Source organism: Pleurodeles waltl, chromosome 3_1, assembly GCF_031143425.1.
Source record: "Pleurodeles waltl isolate 20211129_DDA chromosome 3_1, aPleWal1.hap1.20221129, whole genome shotgun sequence".
NCBI classification, from domain to species: domain Eukaryota; kingdom Metazoa; phylum Chordata; class Amphibia; order Caudata; family Salamandridae; genus Pleurodeles; species Pleurodeles waltl.
Window position 1 is genome coordinate 1,348,183,871 of NC_090440.1, and position 19,369 is coordinate 1,348,203,239.

The 19,369-nt window shown below is 43.0% G+C and overlaps 1 protein-coding gene across 5 annotated transcripts in view; it reads left to right on the forward strand.

The window, feature by feature from the left end:
• Window positions 1–19,369, forward strand: part of HINFP (histone H4 transcription factor) — a 162,944-nt gene that overhangs the window by 65,779 nt on the left and 77,796 nt on the right. For all 5 annotated transcript variants that reach the window (XM_069224822.1, XM_069224823.1, XM_069224825.1 and 2 more), the window contains 2 exons: window positions 12,319–12,427; window positions 13,594–13,746. In XM_069224822.1, the coding sequence (XP_069080923.1) occupies window positions 12,319–12,427; window positions 13,594–13,746 (262 nt within the window). The remainder of the gene's footprint in view (window positions 1–12,318; window positions 12,428–13,593; window positions 13,747–19,369) is intronic.

A 19,369-nucleotide genomic window follows, 5' to 3' on the forward strand; every position in this document is an offset into this window, starting at 1 on the left:
CCCTCCACTTTTAAAAACATTTTCTTTTTTTTTTTTTTGTAATCTATAAAAATATGGACACCTTTTTGTAGGTTCTTTTTCATCACTGTTCCTCTCTAACAGTGGGATTCTATCATTGTCCTCCTTTCTTGATTTTCTTCCTTTATCGCTGTTGCTACTGATCAAAGTCTGATGATGAAAGTTCCCCTTCCCAAGGAATAATGTTGGTGCCCACAACCTTAAACCACCACCTGCAGCGCAAATTAACCACTGTGTATTTACTTATAAATGCGTTTGTACAAGTCACTGTTAAATAATAATAATCATTTTAAAAAAAAAATTAAAAAAACAACTTGGTGTACAAATTAACGAGGGCCCAGCTGGATGGTATTTTGTTAATGTCAGGCGGTCTAGTCTGTGGAAGTGTGTGTGGGATCAGAATTGTACCTTTTTTATTGTGATCAAACTGAAACGGAGTTTCCTAGTTTTCTCTTTGACTTTCCAATTCTGTCCTAAAACCAGAATTCTTGAAAAAATACTTACTCCAAGATATAAAAAATTTTGTTACAGCATTTTGGTCCTATAGATTATTGCGCGCTCTCATTATTTACCAGCTCCAGCTTAGTGGCACAAGGAGCAAAAGGATATCCTTATAGGTCTAAAGCAAAAGCTGTGATTAAATGCGTGTTTGAAGGGTAGCATGGCATCCTACATGATGGTGTCAACCCATCACTCATGCTTTTCAGAGGCATAAGACAGACCTGTTTTACTCTGGCTGGGGCTCCTTGATTTGTACTAAACTATTGCAATGAAAACAGCTTGAGGTGCTATTATGAATGGCTTAAATTGATCCATGGCGAGGGCACGAGTTAGTTACTGGAAAGAAATAGTCCAGTAGACTTATTCTCGATTGTAACTTTAGTCAGCATATTTTGTGGAAACCCCACTTACTTTAAATCTGGTTAGAAATGTTGAAAACTTGCATCTTTTTCAAACTCTGTGAAAGATGCTCTGAGTCCTTGTTTGGGGTGGTAGAAATGGGGGGGGGGGGGGTTGGGGAGATAAGTGGGGGAGTGGCTTAGTCTGTAATCATATTAGAGCAGGTAACCCTCATGTTCCTAAAGACGATGATGTGAACTAGTTCTATTAGTTTCAAGGCAGTCACTTCCAAATACTCCACTACATGATGGCACAATTTTACACACCCCATGTTGCCCTCATACCACCTGCAATGCAGCCTAAAGATATTGAGGTCGTCTTTGGGAGTATTTGTAAAGATGAACTGAGGCTCAGAACACTAGGGATGTGCGATGACCTGTTGGGAACACTACGTTTTACCTATATGCTAATAAGAGTAGAAAGCATCCACTCTTCACAGCACGTCCCAGCATACTAGCAATTTTTGTCATTTTGTTCTTTGGTGGTGCAGAATTGTCCTTCTTCTGATGTCCTTCCTGCCCAGACATGGTTGCCATCGAAGTGGTAACCTCTTTTGAAATGGTGATATTCTTTTTAGTGTGATGTCTACTTAACGAGTTCTTGTGGGCATTCTGAAAGCTTCCCAGGGAATGCATTTCGCATGCTGCATAACATTGGCTTTGTAACTCACATTTGCTTGCTTTCTATTTGCTGGCTTTGTTTTGTATTTTTAGGCTGTCCAGCTGGAGTTCATCTCTCTGGTAGATCATTGTCTGTTTACTCTATCCTTCTCAGTGCTCGTTTTCTGTGAACAGGCCTTCAAATCTTGTTCCTATCTTGTCACATTTGCAGTGCCGAAGGCAGAGGTCAAATATCAGGCTGTCTTCCAAGAGAGTTTAATGTTTATTTTTCTTTCTCGAACGTCAAAGTGAGGGAATTTATGTCAGTCTTGCTGTGAAACGAAATTAACTGTGCTGATATTTCAGAATATATCTGCATTAGAAAAGTTCACATTGAGTTTGTTTTTTATAATCTGAAATGTAGTGGAAACACATTTGAATACAATCAAAACACATCAGTACGTTAGGTGATGATGTTTCCACACTTTCTGCTCAGTAAAACGGTGTGTCTGTGCAATAATGGTCATTTCAACTGAAAATGTGTTCTGTAATGGCAGTACAGTACCACACATTGCATATACTCCACACTACACTGATCCACATCACTTCACAATGCTCTACCCCATACCATTCCATCCTACGATACTCCACTCTGCGACATGACGCTCTATGCCCCTTTTCTCCACACCACTCTACTCCACACCGCTTCAGTGTACCCTAATCCATTTCAGTCTACCCCAGTCTATTCCACTCCACTCAGTCTGTTGTAGTTGGACTTTCACTCCAAAGCAAGACTGCTGGTTTAGGGATGACAGGACTTTTGTTTGCAGGTGACTAGGCCAATCCTTCAACAAGTTGCAACTGTTGGCCCAATCCTCCCTGCTGACAAGCAGTACCTCACCAAAAACCCAAAAAGTAAAAGCAACATCTCCGGGGAGTCGTGGTGGAACAAAAGTTTACCCTTTTCTCACATAAGTAATAAGTCTCAGTCACACACAGGCAATGAAGGAGATGCAGGAATGTTTTCAATATATTTATTAAAAAGACTGCGATCTACGGTAAAATTCATGAGCTTCAATGATTACGATAGCGAACAATCAAAAGAACATAATTGTGAGGATGAGTCGCGAATGCAAAGACCCTCACCATCTTAGTCTAACATGAGATGTAAAATCCCTAGCATGCAGAACCTAATCTCTAATCTAATGAGAGCTACGTATGATAAACCTAATCTGCCAGTATCATGTCAGTGAGAAGCACCCCCTAGCCCCCAAAGCTCTTGTTACCTTAGAAAGAGGTCTCTTTGTCAGACTCGGTGGTGACATGAAGGCTCAGTCCTGCAGCAAGGTGACGTGCAGCATAGATGGCATATGGTAGGAATCCCTCTGATAATCATATCTGTGCGAGATGTATTTATCATGTAGGACCCTGGACCCAGTTGTATTCCTAAACAAATAAGGAGGGATACTTGTGGGGGCAATTATGTAAACAATTCCCAACAAGTGTACATTATGTTCTTGTCACATATAAGTGAGAAAGGGACATGATGTGAATACCTCCGTACATCACTTGGGGCCAGATGTAGCAAGGGGTTTTATCCTTTCTGTGTCTATGGGAAAATGTGTTCGTACATATGGCCCTTAATTAGGACGCTGATAGTGACACCTTCAGAGTGGTACTGATAATGCACAGCAAGACAAAAGGCTAAGCTAACCTCCTGAGACACAATAAAACTAAATAGGATCCACTACAAGTGTACTCCACTCAATCTACCCAGTACACCCCAAACTACTCACTCCAGTCTACCCCAATAAACTCCATTCTAACCTACCCTACTCTGCTCCAGTCTACCCTACCTAAATCCAGTCTAGCCTGATCTACACCACTTCAGTCCACCTCAATCTACCTCACTTCACTCTATCCCACTGCAATCCACCTAGTCTTCGCCATTCTTTCCCACCCAACTCAAGTCTACCCTAATCCACCCCACTCCATTCACCCACAATCTACCCCACTCCAATCTACCCAGCTACAATCTATCTCAGTTCACTCTACCACATTCCACCCCAACCTACACCACCCCATCTCAATCCAATCTACCACACTCAACCACAGTCTAACCTAATCTCCACCAATCTACCTCACTCAAATCTACCCACCTTTACTCGAGTCCACTTCACTACCTCCTCCCTCACTCATATCTACTCCACTCCATCGCAATGTACTTCACTCCAGTCTACCCCACTCCACTCTACCTCAATCAACCCATCTCCACTCTACTCCAATCCACTCCACCCACACTCCAGTCTACCACAATCTACCCCACTCAAGTCTACGATACCCCCACGCAACTCCATTCTACCCAACCCCACTCCTCTTCCCCAGGCCACTCAAATATACCCCTGTCTACACCTCTCCAGTATATCCCACTCAATGTATTCTACCCCAATTCACACCACCCCACCCCACTCTAGTGCAGTCTACCCCAATCAACACCACTCTACCCCACCCACTCCACTCTACCACACCCACTCCACTCTACCCTACTGAACTCCAATCTACTCCACCCGACACCACTAACTGTAGCCGTGCTGAACAGTAGCCACACTAGTGTAAAACATGAATAAAACTCATTGCTATAGCCAATAGTTCTCATGTAGGCGAGGCCTAATGCCTTTGCAAATGCGTCTTGTGATTTGCTGGTGATCAGTTGTAGGTTAGTGTCCCTGACTTGTGTGGAATTTTCCTATATTCTCTCAGTAGGATTTTGTGTGTGTGAATGAACAACTCTTGCTTTCATCAACTGTACAGATCACATCTCACTGACACAATCCCGTCTCTATGTATGGATCTTGAAGACCTACTGCAGTGGGCAACCTCCAAAAAGGCCAAAATGTCAAGTTATTGTCCTACACAAAATGCATAACCTAACTTGTGGGTATATTTGCCCCATTTGTAGGTTACTGGAATTGAACTGATTACACAGAAAAATACAAGGCCTTTGTAAAGTTGTCCATTGTTTACATAAAATCTTCTGTTTTCAGAAAATAGTTTTAAACTCATCTGGGCCTAAAGTTTAAAAAAAAAAAAAAAAAAGGTGCTACCAGAACAAACTGAGCCTCTTTGTTTGTACAAGGAACCCTTTCACTTCGCATGAATTATATAAAAGTTAACATCAATTTACTGTTTATTGTTAATCTATGTAGAAAGAACAGGGCCCTAAGAAGTAAAGGGTTATAAATCAGTTAATGAATGAGACTAGCGACTGGTATTTCACAAACAGTCAGCTTTGTTGGAGGGAGTGGGTATCTGTTTTTTTTTTTTTTTTAAATATGAAATATTTAGATGGGTTATAAAGAAGAACAATAATCTTTAAACCATTTAATGGATATATCCTCTGGCATCAGGCACGTTTTGAATAGGGACCACTTGATACATAATCATCAGTGACAACCCCTGCATATCAGGTCAGGTTACAGTTAAACCTGGCATCTTTGGCGTGGCTTCCCCTTAGCTTTTAGCCTTCAATCCTCCTGGTTGCTGACTTCCTTTTTGCTGTCTTTAGGACTCTTCACCCTTTACCCCTGCTAACCAGTGCTAAAGTGCTTGTGCTCTCTCCTTAAAACATGATGGAATTGGCCTATACTGTATAAGCACATTTAATTTACTTGTAAGTTTGTGGTAAAATGGCACTACCTCTGCACAGGGCCTATAAATTAAATGCTACTTGTAGGCCTCCAGCACTGATTGTGCCACCCACTTAAGTAGCACTTTAAATCTGTCTCTAGTCTGCCATTGCAATCTGTATGTGCAGTTTTTAAAGTGCTATGTCGCCCTGGCAAAATAAACCTTTTGCCAGACCCAGATCTTCCGTTTTAATCCATGTAGGTCACCCCTGGACAGCCCAGAGTGTATTTAAAAACAAAACAGGGGTTGTACTTTTTAGTTCACCATATCCTGCTAACTGGTACGTTAATTTTTCACTACTTCAAGGCCTTCCTCTCCCATAGGCTAACATTGGAATTACCTTATTACATCTAATACGTGATAGTGTCCAAATGGCAGCAAGTAATCAGTTCATTTTTGTTGTCTTTAGAATTTTAATGAAAGAAATCCTCTTATGGTGAATTCAGATTTGTGACTTTGGGCCTCATTTTAAGTTTCCGTAAAACTGCCGACGCCTATGCGGGGACCTCCCTACCAGAGTCATTAAGAGTTTCCCGCTAGGTCAGCGGGCAGAAACCTAAGTTTCCGCACACCAGCCTAGTGGGAAACAGGCTACAGCATTGTCTCCAGTTCGTAATAGAGCCAGCGACAATGCTGTAGCCAGCAGGGTGCACCAGCACCCTCACAATGTTCATTGTATGCAAAGCAGACAGTGAATATTGCAACAGTTCTCTGCAGGGGGCCCCTGCACCTGTTCCCCATCAGCCTTTTCGTGGTAGAGAACAAGGTTGTAATTCACTCAGGATCTCCGCCACCACCAGACTGCCTGGTTCCAAGACCCTGGTGGAGCTGGCTGTTTTCTGGCTGTAGGACCCCAGGGTTATGTGGCCGTCAGGGTCCAGACCGCCACTGTGAAAGCGCCATACTCTTAATGAGGGCCTTTGTGTTCGAATGCTTTAGAAACCGATTTTCTTTAAAATATGAAGATCAGATATACCTTCAGACCCACGGAACATCATTGGGCAGCACCATTGTGCCAAGTCTGGCAGTGTTATATGTGAGCTCATTCGAAGACAATCATGTATGAAGCACATCCTGTCCTTACAAACAAACATTTGACTCAAAGCGAATCATAGACGGCATCCTGATTATCTGGAGAAGCTCCACAGACACAGTAACAGAATTTTTAAGTTGGCTGAATACTTGAGACAAATTTTTGAAATTCACATGTACTATGCATAATTTGACATTGGACTTTCTAGATTTCACTATTTTTGCAGACGAAATTACATTGAAAATCAAAACATTTTACAAACTTGGAGCAAAGAATAGTTTGTTGCTGTTTGACAGTTTTCATCCACGTGCCCTGCGAGAAATTGTGCCTCATAGTCCATTCTTAAGAATTCAGCAGAAGTGCAGCATCTCTGAAGATTTTAAGATGCATGCCAAGGACCTTACCGACAAACTGAAGGAGAGGAATAGCCCAGCAAAGATTGTGGACACCGGGATCAGGAATGTCTCCTGGAACCATAATTGAGGAACACAGATGAAAACATGCTCACATGTGTCATCACATATTCTGCAGCCTCAAACCATGTCAAAAAGATAATAAACACTGGAACAATATAACATCAGGAAATTTGAAATTGCCAAACCAAGATTTGCTTTCAAAAGAAGTAAGAACCTGCAGGATCATTTAGCACACACTGGCCTGAAGAGAGCCCATAAGGAACCAACCACAGTTCTGTCTAATTTGGGCCTGCAACCAATCATTGGCCACTATCCATGTGGCTCATGCAATGTTTGTCACTTAACAAAAATCACCAAAACTATCAGGTTGGCTGAGAATCTGAAATGGACATTGAGGAAACACACCAATTGTAATTCCACACATGTAATATAAATAATTATGCCCATGCCAACTAAGGCACATCGGTATGACGAGTAGGAAAATAAAAGTACTCATAGGGGAGCATCACAGTAATATTAAATGTCAGAAATGTATGGCAAAATTGAGCTGTCATTTTATGGCCGCAAAACACACAGACAATGAGATGGAGTGGATTGTACTTGAAATGCTTGATTTAAAAAAAGGGCAACTCTTAGCAAGTTCTCTTTCAGAAAGAACAGCGGTGGGTATACTGATTGAGACCTTTGAGGCCAGGTGATACCAGCTCCCTAGCACCACAGAGGGACACTGTAAGCCTCCCTCAGAGAGCTGTTTTTATTAGTTAAATTATTTGATCAACATTCTTGTAGTGACCACCTGGACCAGAGTCTTTTATCAGAGAGCAGTTCAAGCGCGCAAAATGTTGTTTTCTGATTATGGAGTACATCCTCAGTCTGGTACATCAGAAATGTTGTATACTGTTACCTTAAAATAACTTTTAGTCTCAAGAATTTTAAAGCATCAGCACTTATAATATAAAATGTTAATGTTGAACACATTTGTTCAAGCTTAGGTAAAAAATAGATGTTGAATATATTGAAGTTTGAGAGCCAGCCTTGCTTAAGAGTTTGCTGTCACTATTTGTTTTTTTATTTTCTAAGCAGACCTGTGGAACACTCCACACTATTTTGATAACTTTTGTCTGGTTTTCATTAGGAAATTTAGACCACTTTTCCAATTCTGAGTGCTTGGACGGGAAGTTATTTTTCACTGTTTGACATTTCCCAGCAGAGCTGCAGGATGCCTGTCGTGGTGGTGCTAATATTTGGCTGTTTTTCTTTTGTTTGGCTAAATGTGCCTGAACACTCCAGCTTTGTGTTTTTTACTAATTAGTTTGAGCCTTCTGTATTTAAATACAGCTGCTTTTGCCATCCTTCGCACTTGGATCGGAACGGCACTGCAGATTTTTGGAAGGTTTTGATTGCTTCTCCAAAAGTAAGTCTTCTCCTTAGATATGGACTTTTGTTAAGGCCTCCTTTTTAGTCCAGACATCTATCTCAATACATTACTATTCATTGTGTGCATATGTACAGATAGAGGCCTTTTCCTATGGTGGGTTAGAGGGAGAATTCCCATCGAGGTATTTGAATCTTGCTTTCTTCTTCTTTTTTGTGTATATTTTTGTATATAGTTTTTCTGTCTATTTTTTTTGCATTTTGACTGCTACAGACCATTACCAGATTGCTCACTTTATCTGTGGACTCTACTTAATTAAGCTGACATCTTAACTGCCACTTATTCCCAAAATAAAAGTATATTTTATTGGTTTAAGTCGAGTACATAAAAATTAGGCAATGACACCTTTTTTTTCCACCTAGAACCAAGTTACGGTTTTTCTTTCTTTTTTTTTTTTTTTTTTAATGCACTCAAATGTAGCCTTCACAGAGTGTGCATAGGGAGTATGGATTGAGAATACATTGAATAATATCAGTCATTTTTCTCTCCTTGTCTGTTGGTAATTTCAGATTTGCTTCTGTGCTCCCAAAGTTGCGTCACTAGTTGAACCACGGTTCATAACTATATTCGGTGATTACTTGAAAGTTGCATGTAATCTAATTAACAATAGGTCCTGGTTGAAACCCTTGGACCCTGAATGACCGTGTCAGGCTGAAACATGTCGACCTTAATTTTAGTTGTATTGGATTCTTTGCTGATTCTCACATCACCTGTTTTTAATCTTACCCTTATCCTTTTTATGGACACAAATGGGAATTTAGAATGTTAGGTTATTTTAACTCACATTTTTCACTTGCCTTCCCACTGAGATATCCTTCAGTTAATTTGGATAGTGGTGTACTGAAGTGATTGGAGACCCCGTGATGATGCTACCCACAAAATCACCCCATGGTGGTAACATTCACTTTAGACTGTAGAATAAATAATTGAGGATCTGTTGAGAATGATCTCGGAGGGCCTGGAATGATATGATATGAGGGTTCACTTCTTTTGGTTATTAGTATTTTTTTGCCTTAGTCATTAAGTGCCTGCAGCCGATCTCTGGGTCACATGACTGGGGGTAGCTGACAATTGGGTTTTGTGTATTCGTCCTAGACTGCTACTCATAGAGAGCTTAGGTGTGCCTGGATGGGCCATCGAAGGAAGGAAGGAAGGGAGGGAGCGAGGGAGGGAGAGCAGTGCTGTGCACAGCCCTGCTTAGCCTTGCTTAGCCTTGGATAGGATGTGTTCTGCCTCTACACAAATGGCTACATACCCCCTATAGTCAGTCTTGAGCCAAGGCTGGAAAGGCAGGGTGCCTATGAACTTAAAAGGCTAACCTCGAGAAGCTTCTCCAACTTGAAAGGAAGGCCCAGTTATGAATATTGGACCTCAGACACCAGCTGCTGCCGGCTATCCTTTTGCCTTGGTGAGAAGGACAGGGCCTGCATCTGTTCAACTTGGAACCCCCAAAGTTGACTCCAAGGGCTAGTTGCCTGGCCTCCTGACTAGAGCCTCAGGAACAGAAAGTTCCAACAGCCTTGAAGCCAGCACCTGGGCTCTGTCATTTGTAAGTCCTACCCTGCCAAGTGGCGTCACCCCAGTTGTGGACCTTGGAAATAGTCCTAAAGGTGCTCTGCCATCCCATCTGTGGGACCAGCATAACTGATGTATCACTTATGCTGCACTGCACAGTCCCAAGCAGATCAAACACAACCCCTCAGTTGTTATGGTTCTCCCATCTCAGGGATTCCATTTCGACCTTGCAGCCCACATAAGCATTGCTGCTGTGCAAAGCCCCACCAAGGCAGGCCCTCACGTCCCAAATCCTTTGTCGACGGCATCCTTGATGAGAGTGCAGGTTCTTACCTTGCAGCTCCTTGGAACAGATGCATTGCCTCAACTACCTGAAGTACCCTTGATGCCAGACTTTGCATAGCCAGCCCTCTGCAATAGGATCCTTGATGACGTAGGACCTCACATCACAGCTCCGCTGCTTCTCGGAGTTGACGCATCCCCTCGACTGCACAACGCATCCTTGTCACAGGACCTCGCAACACTCTGCAAATAGAAATTAATCGCCTGTTGTTCAACGGGCGTGACTGAGTCCCTGTAGCTGGCCCACCCTCCATTGCATTTGGTCTGAACTTGTGACTTTTTCCCTGTCCAGCGTGACCAGATATCTACAGTTTGTGCTTTTTGGCCCTATATTCACCAAAATCTTTAGAATCTCATAGCTCTAGGTCTTCTAATTGGGTTTTTGTTTTTTTGGTCTTGTTTTATTTATTTATAAAAATGTACTTTATTTTTCTACTTTGGTGTCAAATTTTCCTTGTGTTGTGTTTTCCCTTTATTACTGTTTGAAGTGCTACATAAATACTTTACACGTTGCCTCTGTTAAGTCTCATTGCCCTGTACCAAGCTACAATAGGGTTGAGCACCAATTAATTTGGGGTTTTGCTTATGCCTCACCCTAATAAGGATTGTGGTTGCTGCTTGAGTAGGGTATACACCCTCAACCTGTAACCCAATTTCTCATACTTACCAGGAGTAATATTATAACCAAGAAATGTCTCCACAAAGGTAATTAAATAATAATGATAGCAGCAAGTGCATTCTGGCGCCAGATGCACCAGCAGTAAATGTTCTAAAATCTGCATGAATTATCGCTCAAGTATCTATTGTGAATATATTTTGAAAAAAAATAGTCATTGGCTAATTATTGCTTTTTAACACTTACACTTTGCCATCAAGTGCAAGCTTTTCATTTCGGGTGCAGATACCTAATTATCCTAAACTAAAGTGTATTGGTTTATGAAGAAAATACAGTTCATGACTGATTACTTCAGATTAAGTAAATATATATTTGCCAAGGATTGCCACCACATGCCAAGACTGGAAGTTGTAATGCCAAGGATGCCCACAGGGTGTCAGGAAAGGCCATCATTATTCCAGGACTGAACAACTTCTTTCCGGAGATTATCCACATCAAACCATGTGTCCATAGTTTGGATGTCAAAGTATGTCTCTGATGGGGTACTCGCCATCAGAGTGAGGGCATGAGGAACCTCAGTATATCATAATATCTTTGATGTTGCCATTATGACAGGACCACCGTAATTTAATAGATCGCCAATGTTATGCCAGAAAGGTTCACCAATATGCCAGAGATTACTCCTTTTATACCAGTGTGCACTAGATGCTACTGCTAAAGTTTGTTAACTTCTCATAGTCTGTTTTTATTTACCATCTCTATTACATCCCATCTTTCTTTATCATTGGGGCATTCACTCTGAAGCTACAATAAATGACATTTACAAAGGGCTTACTAGAAAGGTATTTTGTGGCCGTGACGGGATTTGTTTGCCTTTTAATCGATGTATGTACCTATCGTGTAAGAAATTATCAAACATTATCCTGACCTTTACCCCTTGAGTGTTACGGGTGTTCTTAACCTGTGATCTGGAGACCACTGGGGCTCTGACTGTTACTCAGCTGGTGCGCGACATTTTCGAAAACTAAACAATAGTAACGGTTTAATAAAGTACACATTAAGAAGCAAAATGTAGTTGATATCTTCCGATTGAATTGTAGGATCAGTGCGAGTGTATCAAACGGAATAGGTTATGGACAATAAGTAACCTCAGTTGTCTTATGAAAGGATGCTTTTTTCCGGTCCTTGCAGACCTGGCCTGGCAGTTCGGGCTGAACTGTTCCCATAGGGGGCAGGGTCAAGACTGATTTGCCCTTGGCTGGGACCAAAATTGGGGTGGCATGATGTGCAAAAGAACGATGGACTCAACTCAGATCTGTGATTGGGGTTGAGTGTTTGAAAAATTTCAGCACTCCTTCATTATCGTTTTCTTATAAAAGGTCCAACTTCCCCATTTAAATTGGAATTTCGATTTTTTTTCTTTATCTGTGAATTAAATAAAATATTCAATCATTTGTGAATTTGTCTAATTAATGCTTGTTTCTCTATTTCTTTTGTATTGTTTGCAGTTTAAATTGTCGTAATTACTTAGGCACGGTTGATGGGCTTCGAGTAATGAACAGCGGGGGTCCCCAGATTCCAATGACTATTCTTTGGGGGTCCCTGGGTAGCAGTTATGGTTAAGTGGGGTCCACAGAAGTCAAAAGGCGAAAACTTGTGAGTTAGATGTTTGCTCACCTGCGATTCTTTCCCCCTGTTGTTTTGATGGAAGAGTTGATCTATTTTGAATTCGTGTGTTTTCGATTCCCTCATTGCAGAAGTTGTTTGAGAACATTGAGGAATACTACCGACACGTGGAAGCGCACAGCTCCTTAGCAGAACCGGGAGCAATGGGCAAGGAAAACCACCTCTTCTGCCTTTGGAAGGGTAAGGAATACTCTCAAGGTGGGGTCTCTGTGCCTGACACCTGACACTCTAAAGCTTGGGAACATATAGCAGGTACATGGAGGTGGCGATCACTGAAAGCTCGAGTCTGAAGCCTGGCTCTGCCTCACCTTCTATAGGCTCAAGGTTCCAAGTGGGTTCTGCCTGACACCCCACCTATACCCAGAATCTGGCATCACAGAGGTGCCTACTTTGCAGATGGGGAGCTAGAGGTCAGTCTCGATGTTGGCTCAACATACTGTGATTCTGGGCATATCACTTAATATTTTAATTCCTTTAAAAATAAATGTGACATGTTTTAATTTCATGTAAAAACACTCCGATATCTTCGGGACAATTTCACACCATATAAAACTTCAGGAAATGCTCAAAGAGGTGAAAGCAAAGTGTTTACATTAAAAATCATTTACAAATAAATACCCATAATAACTGATTTGCATAAAGTGAAACCAGAAAACCTGAACCAGTCGTGGCTTAACACTTGAATTGTGTGATCTTACGCAGACTTTTAATTCACCATAACTTTTTTTTTCTTCATCAAGTCTTTTAAATTTAAAAGTTCTGAATACCAATTGTACACAATCCATTATGTTTGATTTGGTAGACTGTATGTAATGTTGCTCTGTTTTAATCTGAGTCATGTAGAGGGTTTGCATACAAATGTCTTGCCTTTTAGTTCGCTAATGGTTCGTGTTTTAAAGTGTTGTCGTATTTTATATGTTTGTTCTATGGGTTATATGGCAAACGTTTCCGGAGTTCGGTTCGTCAGCGGGCTGAGATATGTGAGCCAGGCTCTTGGCTCTGCTCTCCTTGTCAATTTGTAAGCTTGCCCACCTCAACAGGTACATTCCCTGTAAACTGCTCTGTATCTGAAGAGAGTGTGGCCTTTGTGTTAGGTTGTCTTTTATGTAACATTAAGAGTTTGGTGCCAATCCAGTCTTCCCAGCTTGACCATAATCTTGGCACGTGGTCTTAGTTGCATAGCTGGACAATAATACTGATATCTGGTCCGTGCTGATCCCAAGTGTTGAGGGATAGTTTAACAGCTGCAGGCTTACAGACGAGCGCTATGTTTAAAAGGTGAAATGTTTATTGTCCAGGAGTAAATGGGTAGCCGCTAATTATTGGATCTTCCTCTTGTCTTCCAGATTGTGCAAGCTCATTCAAAAACCGTAACAAGCTACGGGAGCATCTGCGCAGCCACACGCAGGAGAAAGTGATGTCGTGCCCCACCTGCGGAGGGATGTTCGCCAATAGAACTAAGTTCTTTGACCACGTACGCCGGCAGATTGCAGATGAAGGTAAGCCTGGGAAAATGTACTGCTTGGTTTCCACGCACATCACTCCAGCGTTCACATCAGTGCATCTACTACTGTCTATGCTACTGGCCTTTTTTCTATATTGTGCGACTAGTGTTTGCTAGATGCAAACGCACAGATCTTACTCAAATACATTGAGAAATCAATTCTGAGGCCGGGCCAGTGGAGAGTATTATTTTCATAGCGTTCACGGTTTGTGGTCTTCCGTGGGCTTCAGTCTGAAAACTGCTGCAAAAAGAGTTTGCCAAAAATTCAAAATGTAGAACACAGAAGAAAATCAAAACTGCAGGCAGGCAGTACTTTGAGTGATTTGACAGGATATATTTATTGCTGATTTTGTGGTTCTGTTTCAGATTTCAAAATGTTGAAATTATTTTCAACGTATGTGGTGAGTATTCCAAAATAAAACATTCTGTGCTACCCGGACGAACCTAGCACCAGAAATTGTTTTGGGTTTTCTTTTTTTTTCTTTTTTAGTATACAACAAATGTCCATTACTCTTATTGAAAACATGCATTTTCCCGGCAAAATTGGAAATCCTTCACCCTGTTACGGACATAGGTTGTTGCTTTCGGCTATTCTTAAATACCCTCTGGAAAGGGGATGCTGGTTCCACACCTGGTCTAGTGGTACCCCGTGAACAGGTGGCACTCGAAAGAACGGGACAAGGATGTGAACACTGCTGGGCCCGTTGGCGTGCCAGGGGCTGTTTAGCAAGGACAGCATTGATTATTCATGTGACTTTATAATGTGCTTGCACAGACGCTCGGGGCTACCAATGGACTCAGGAGGCCTTATAGTGGAATTGTTTACTGAGGCTCTGAATGCCAGCTCTTCCCTTGAAGAGTTTTCACGGATTACCCAGTGGAAAATGCCATGGCTGAATTCTTGTTGATACATATTTGAACAGTTACAGCTGTACGACTCCATCTGAAAGTCCGCCAGGACTGATACTGAGTCAGTTAGATGCCGGGCTACTGTTTGATAAGCCACCGACTCTGCTCATGTGCAGCCAGCTTGTCCGTGATTCTGCACTATCAGGTTAAATTCCATTCCATCTCTGTTCAGGCAATTGGAAAAGGGCCTTTTTTTTTGCGGCTTTGTGCAGCCCTTCAAGACATTGTGTTTTCACCACATGCCAATGAATGAATACACAACAAACCTTGCTCTTCAGGGTGAGGAAGTGATTGGAAATCTACACATGATGAAGTTTGCTTGAAAAAGGAAAACTGAAGTTGAAAGTTTCTTTTGCTTGAAATCCGTTTTTTGCCTAAACACCAAGTTTTTAAGCAGGTATGTAATGCAGATATTTAGTCTGTTTAAAGAAGCTCCTAAGTGTGGCAGATGAGATGACGAAAACAACCATCTTAACGCATTTGCAAAGGATTGTACAATTTTTGGTAGTACATGAACGTAGAAATTGGAACTGTACTGTTCATCCTACAGTCCACTCTACAGTTAAAAACTCTACGGTCCTTAGTCCTCAGCATGGAGTTTTGAAACATTGCTGTTTTGACCTTGTGCTTTTTAGGGGCAGGCGCAAAGCGCTCCATCCCCTGTTGTAATCTTTCTTTGGGCTTCTAACCACACCCATGTCACGTCAGTCACTTTCCTTGGTTTGTGAACTTGCCCTTTTAAATCCGCTTGCTTTCATTAGTGAAAGACATGCATACGTCATGTCTTTTCCGGTGCTTAGCCCTCCTCGAGCGCATTGACCAGCTACTGAAAACATATGAGGCTCGATGTTTTCCGTCTGGTTTCTGGACTAGTTTTTCTTTTTATTTCGCAGCACGATCTCGCAGAGCAGTAGTCGAGCGCTTTGCATGATATCGATCCTGTTACATAGGTAGTTGCACTTTTGCTGGTCGCATAGACAATTGTGCTTTTGCTGATAGGTTTCACTACGAGTGAACTTTTATTTTCCTTTGTTTGTCTGCTTTGCGCTGATGGTGGCCGTCGGCTTGCTTATGTGTAACTTTTACTGTTCAATTTATATGGCAAGAAAAGTCTGGTTAGTTATGTGAAACTGTTTTACTTTTCATTTTCAATTTATGTGGCAAAAAAGTCCGGTTAGGAGCTAACAATGCTAATAGCTCTAACTCGAGCAAACGCGAGACCCATTGCATAGCAAATGCTTGTTCTTGATTGCCCTGTTTGTCTCCAGTGTACTCCCATCTCAATGCTTTACTGATGTTAGGCATCCAACGTGCACCGTCTTTCAGAGGATGACCGCTCTTTTCTACTCAGGCCTACTGTTGGCTATTGGCTGCGACAGCAGTGTAGTAGACCTTGAGGATGGGGGGGTGGGATTGATTTTAGGGGGGGGGAGGGGTGAGCGCGCGCAAATCCTGGCATATGTATAGTTCCTCTGTACTGGAGATATTCCATATTAAAGCCACAGTTTGTAATGAGTGGCTAGTGGAGCCCACAATGCTTTAACACTATACTTTTTTTTAAAATTGTTTTTATTAACATTTTGGTGTTTTTACAGATTCAAATCAGTTTATTGCATTAACAGACTCTTATTGTACCCATGGGTGCTATTGATTATCTCTCCTGGACATATTCCTTGATCTAACATTTACATTGCATTGTTACAATATAATTTCTTCGCTTTTGTAAGTCCCTGGTGCTGTATTTATAGGTGTGAACCTACATAATCGCGTCTGTCGCATACCATATTATCATTCACTTCCCCGCATAACAGACTTGGTTAAACATTAAACAACATATTAACATGATGGTGCACTTGGGGACGTGTACAGTCTAGTTACTGGGGGACGCCTCAGTGTATCTATTCCAAGGAGGGACCTGGTCCATTGCTCAATCTTCGTCAATTCGTTTGTGTGTCAGGGGCCACTCAGTCTAGTTACTGGGGGACGCCTCAGTGTATCTATTCCAAGGAGGGACCTGATCCATTGCTCAATCTTCGTCAATTAGTTTTTGTATCAGGGGCCACTCAGTCTGATACTTTACTACTCTCCAGCCCCACTCTGTTCATACTCTTCTAGGGTCTACATCCCATACCTGCAGCCGGCTACCCCCTACACTCGCGTAATATTGGTCTTATTCTCTCCCATGAAGTACTTTATGATATACAATGAGTTTCCGCACTTCTAATGTCTCCATTCCTTATCTGGTATGTCAATCCGTCTCCACCACAGTGTCTCCCCCACCCCTCACTATACGTCCCCATTTCGTCAATACTTCCTCCCATGCTGGGGCGATGGGTGTCTGGGGTAGGCCCCGTGCCTCCTCGCTCTTCAGGACTTGTAGCTCAGCCCTAGCCCATCTCAACACGTCTCGTCTCCATTCAGTCAAGGAAGGGCATCTGGGTGATCTCCAGCCCAAAGCGATTAATCTCCTAAATAGTACTAGGGTTAAATCCAGAAAATGTCCTTTACCTTCCCAATTGCTAATCCCACTTTCAGGCCCAATAGACACATAGTCGGGGTCAGAGTCAATTCCACTCCTAACAGGCCCTTCAGGTCGATCATCACCGCTCCCCAACCCCGTTGGATTTCAGGGCAGTACCATACCATATGGTCGAAATCGGCATCTAAGTCGTCACATTTGGGGCACACCTTAGGGACACCCCCATATATAAGAGTCAAGCAATGTGGAGTGAGGTACGTTCTGTGTATGTAATTGTATTGAATGTATCTTAAGCGCATGTTTCTCGAAACCACCCGTGGGTATGCTAACACCTTCTGCCATTCCGTGTCTGACAGATCCCTGCCCAGTGTCTTTTCCCATCTTTCTCTCTTGGATCATAATGGGTCTAATATGCCTTCAATTTGAGCTCTCTACAGTTTAGTAATTAGATGTGTATCTTCTCCCGATGTCAGCAGGAGGTGCAAAACCCAGTGTGTGGCGGGCTCCGCATCAACGTGTCCCAATGTTCCCTTAAGATGTGTATCAGCCTCTGATATAAAGAACTGTCCATGTGGGACCCCGCTACTGTCCACCAGGTCAGCAAAGGATCTCAGCACCCCGTCGCGAAAGAGGTCTCCGATAGTCTCCACCTCGACCTTCGTCCATGCCCCCAGTCCGGTGCCCACCCGGCTCCCTTCCGCCGTATTTATCATTACTATGGATAATGGTAAGGCAGGGGAGTAAGCCATGCCCACCCCCACCTGCCGCGAGCATCTCTTCCAACAGTCTAAGGTAACTTTTGTCATTGCACTTTTTTCCTGAGGTTCCACCCTCTGGTTTATCATTTGTGTTATGATCTCCTGGCATCTTGTCTCGCTGCTGGCAGTACACCTGTCCAGGCGACCCCCTCCTGCAAACCATCTGGAGGTCCACTGTAACTGGCACGCCAAGTAATAGAATTCAAAATCTGAGGCACCGAGTCCTTCCTCAAGGGTCGGCCTACAGAGAATCGAGACTGCTGTGCGCCTTCGACCTCCATCCCATACAAGGTCCCTGAGTAATGTATTCGCCTCCCGGAACCATGACACGGGATCAGTACCGGCAGGTTAGCGAAATAATAAAGGAGGCGGGGTAACATAATCATTTTAGACAATGATATCCTGGCCATTATAGATAGCTTCAGTGACCGACAGAAGTCCCGAGGGAACTGAGCGCTCTACCAAAATTTCCATCCCGTAGGTCTTTCATGTCATGGAATACCTGTATACCCAGGTACTTAAAAGTGTGCGGTGCCCATACCACATCCTCCGGGAACGAGGAGGGCTGGTCACCTCCCACCGTCATTGGGAAGACGAATGTCTTGCCCCTATTGAGGCGTAACCCCGAAAGACCTCCAAAATAATCTAGAGTCTGCAGGGCCCATGGAAGACCCGTCTCCCCATCTCTAAGGTAGATTAGGATATCGTCAGCGTAGAGTGAAATAATGTGTTCAGTCTGTCCCCACTCCACTCCCTTACCCATGCCCTCTGTCCATAGCTGGGCCGCCAGAGGTTCAATAGCCAGGGCGAATAGTAATGGTGACAACGGACATCCCTGCCTGGTGCCCCTGAGTATGGGGTAGGGCTCTGAAATCGTTCTACCCGTTCTCACTCTCGCTAGTGGGGTTGCACATAACAGGTCCACCCATCTTACCCCTAAACCCATCCTAAGGATCGCTGTCCCCAAGTAGTCCCATTGATCGAGTCAAAGGCTTTCTCGAAATCTATTGCAAGTAACGTCCCGGATGGGGGCCTCTCTGCCCTTGGCATTTATAAGATGGCAAAGAGGCGTCTGAGATTCAGGGAGGTGCTACGGTTCGGAACAAACCCATTTTGATCTGCGTGTACTAGAGCGGGTATATATTGAAGCAAGCGATTGGCCAGGATCTTACTAAGAATTTTGAAATCACTGTTCAGCATTGATAGTGGTCGAAAATCGGTGACGGATGCTTCACCCGATTTCAGCTTGGGTGGAGGGACCACCAGGGCCTCCCTGAGTGAATCTGGTAGCAGGCCACGGTGTAATGCTTCCACATATAGTTCCACCAACTGGGGAGCTAACAGCGCCGCATACCTCTTGTAAAAGTCCATTGGGAGACCGTCTGTACCAGGTGTTTTCCCTGGGGCTAACTGTGAGATGGCTTCCCGCACCTCCTCCACTGTCACCGCCCAACCCCCTCCTCCCCCCCCCC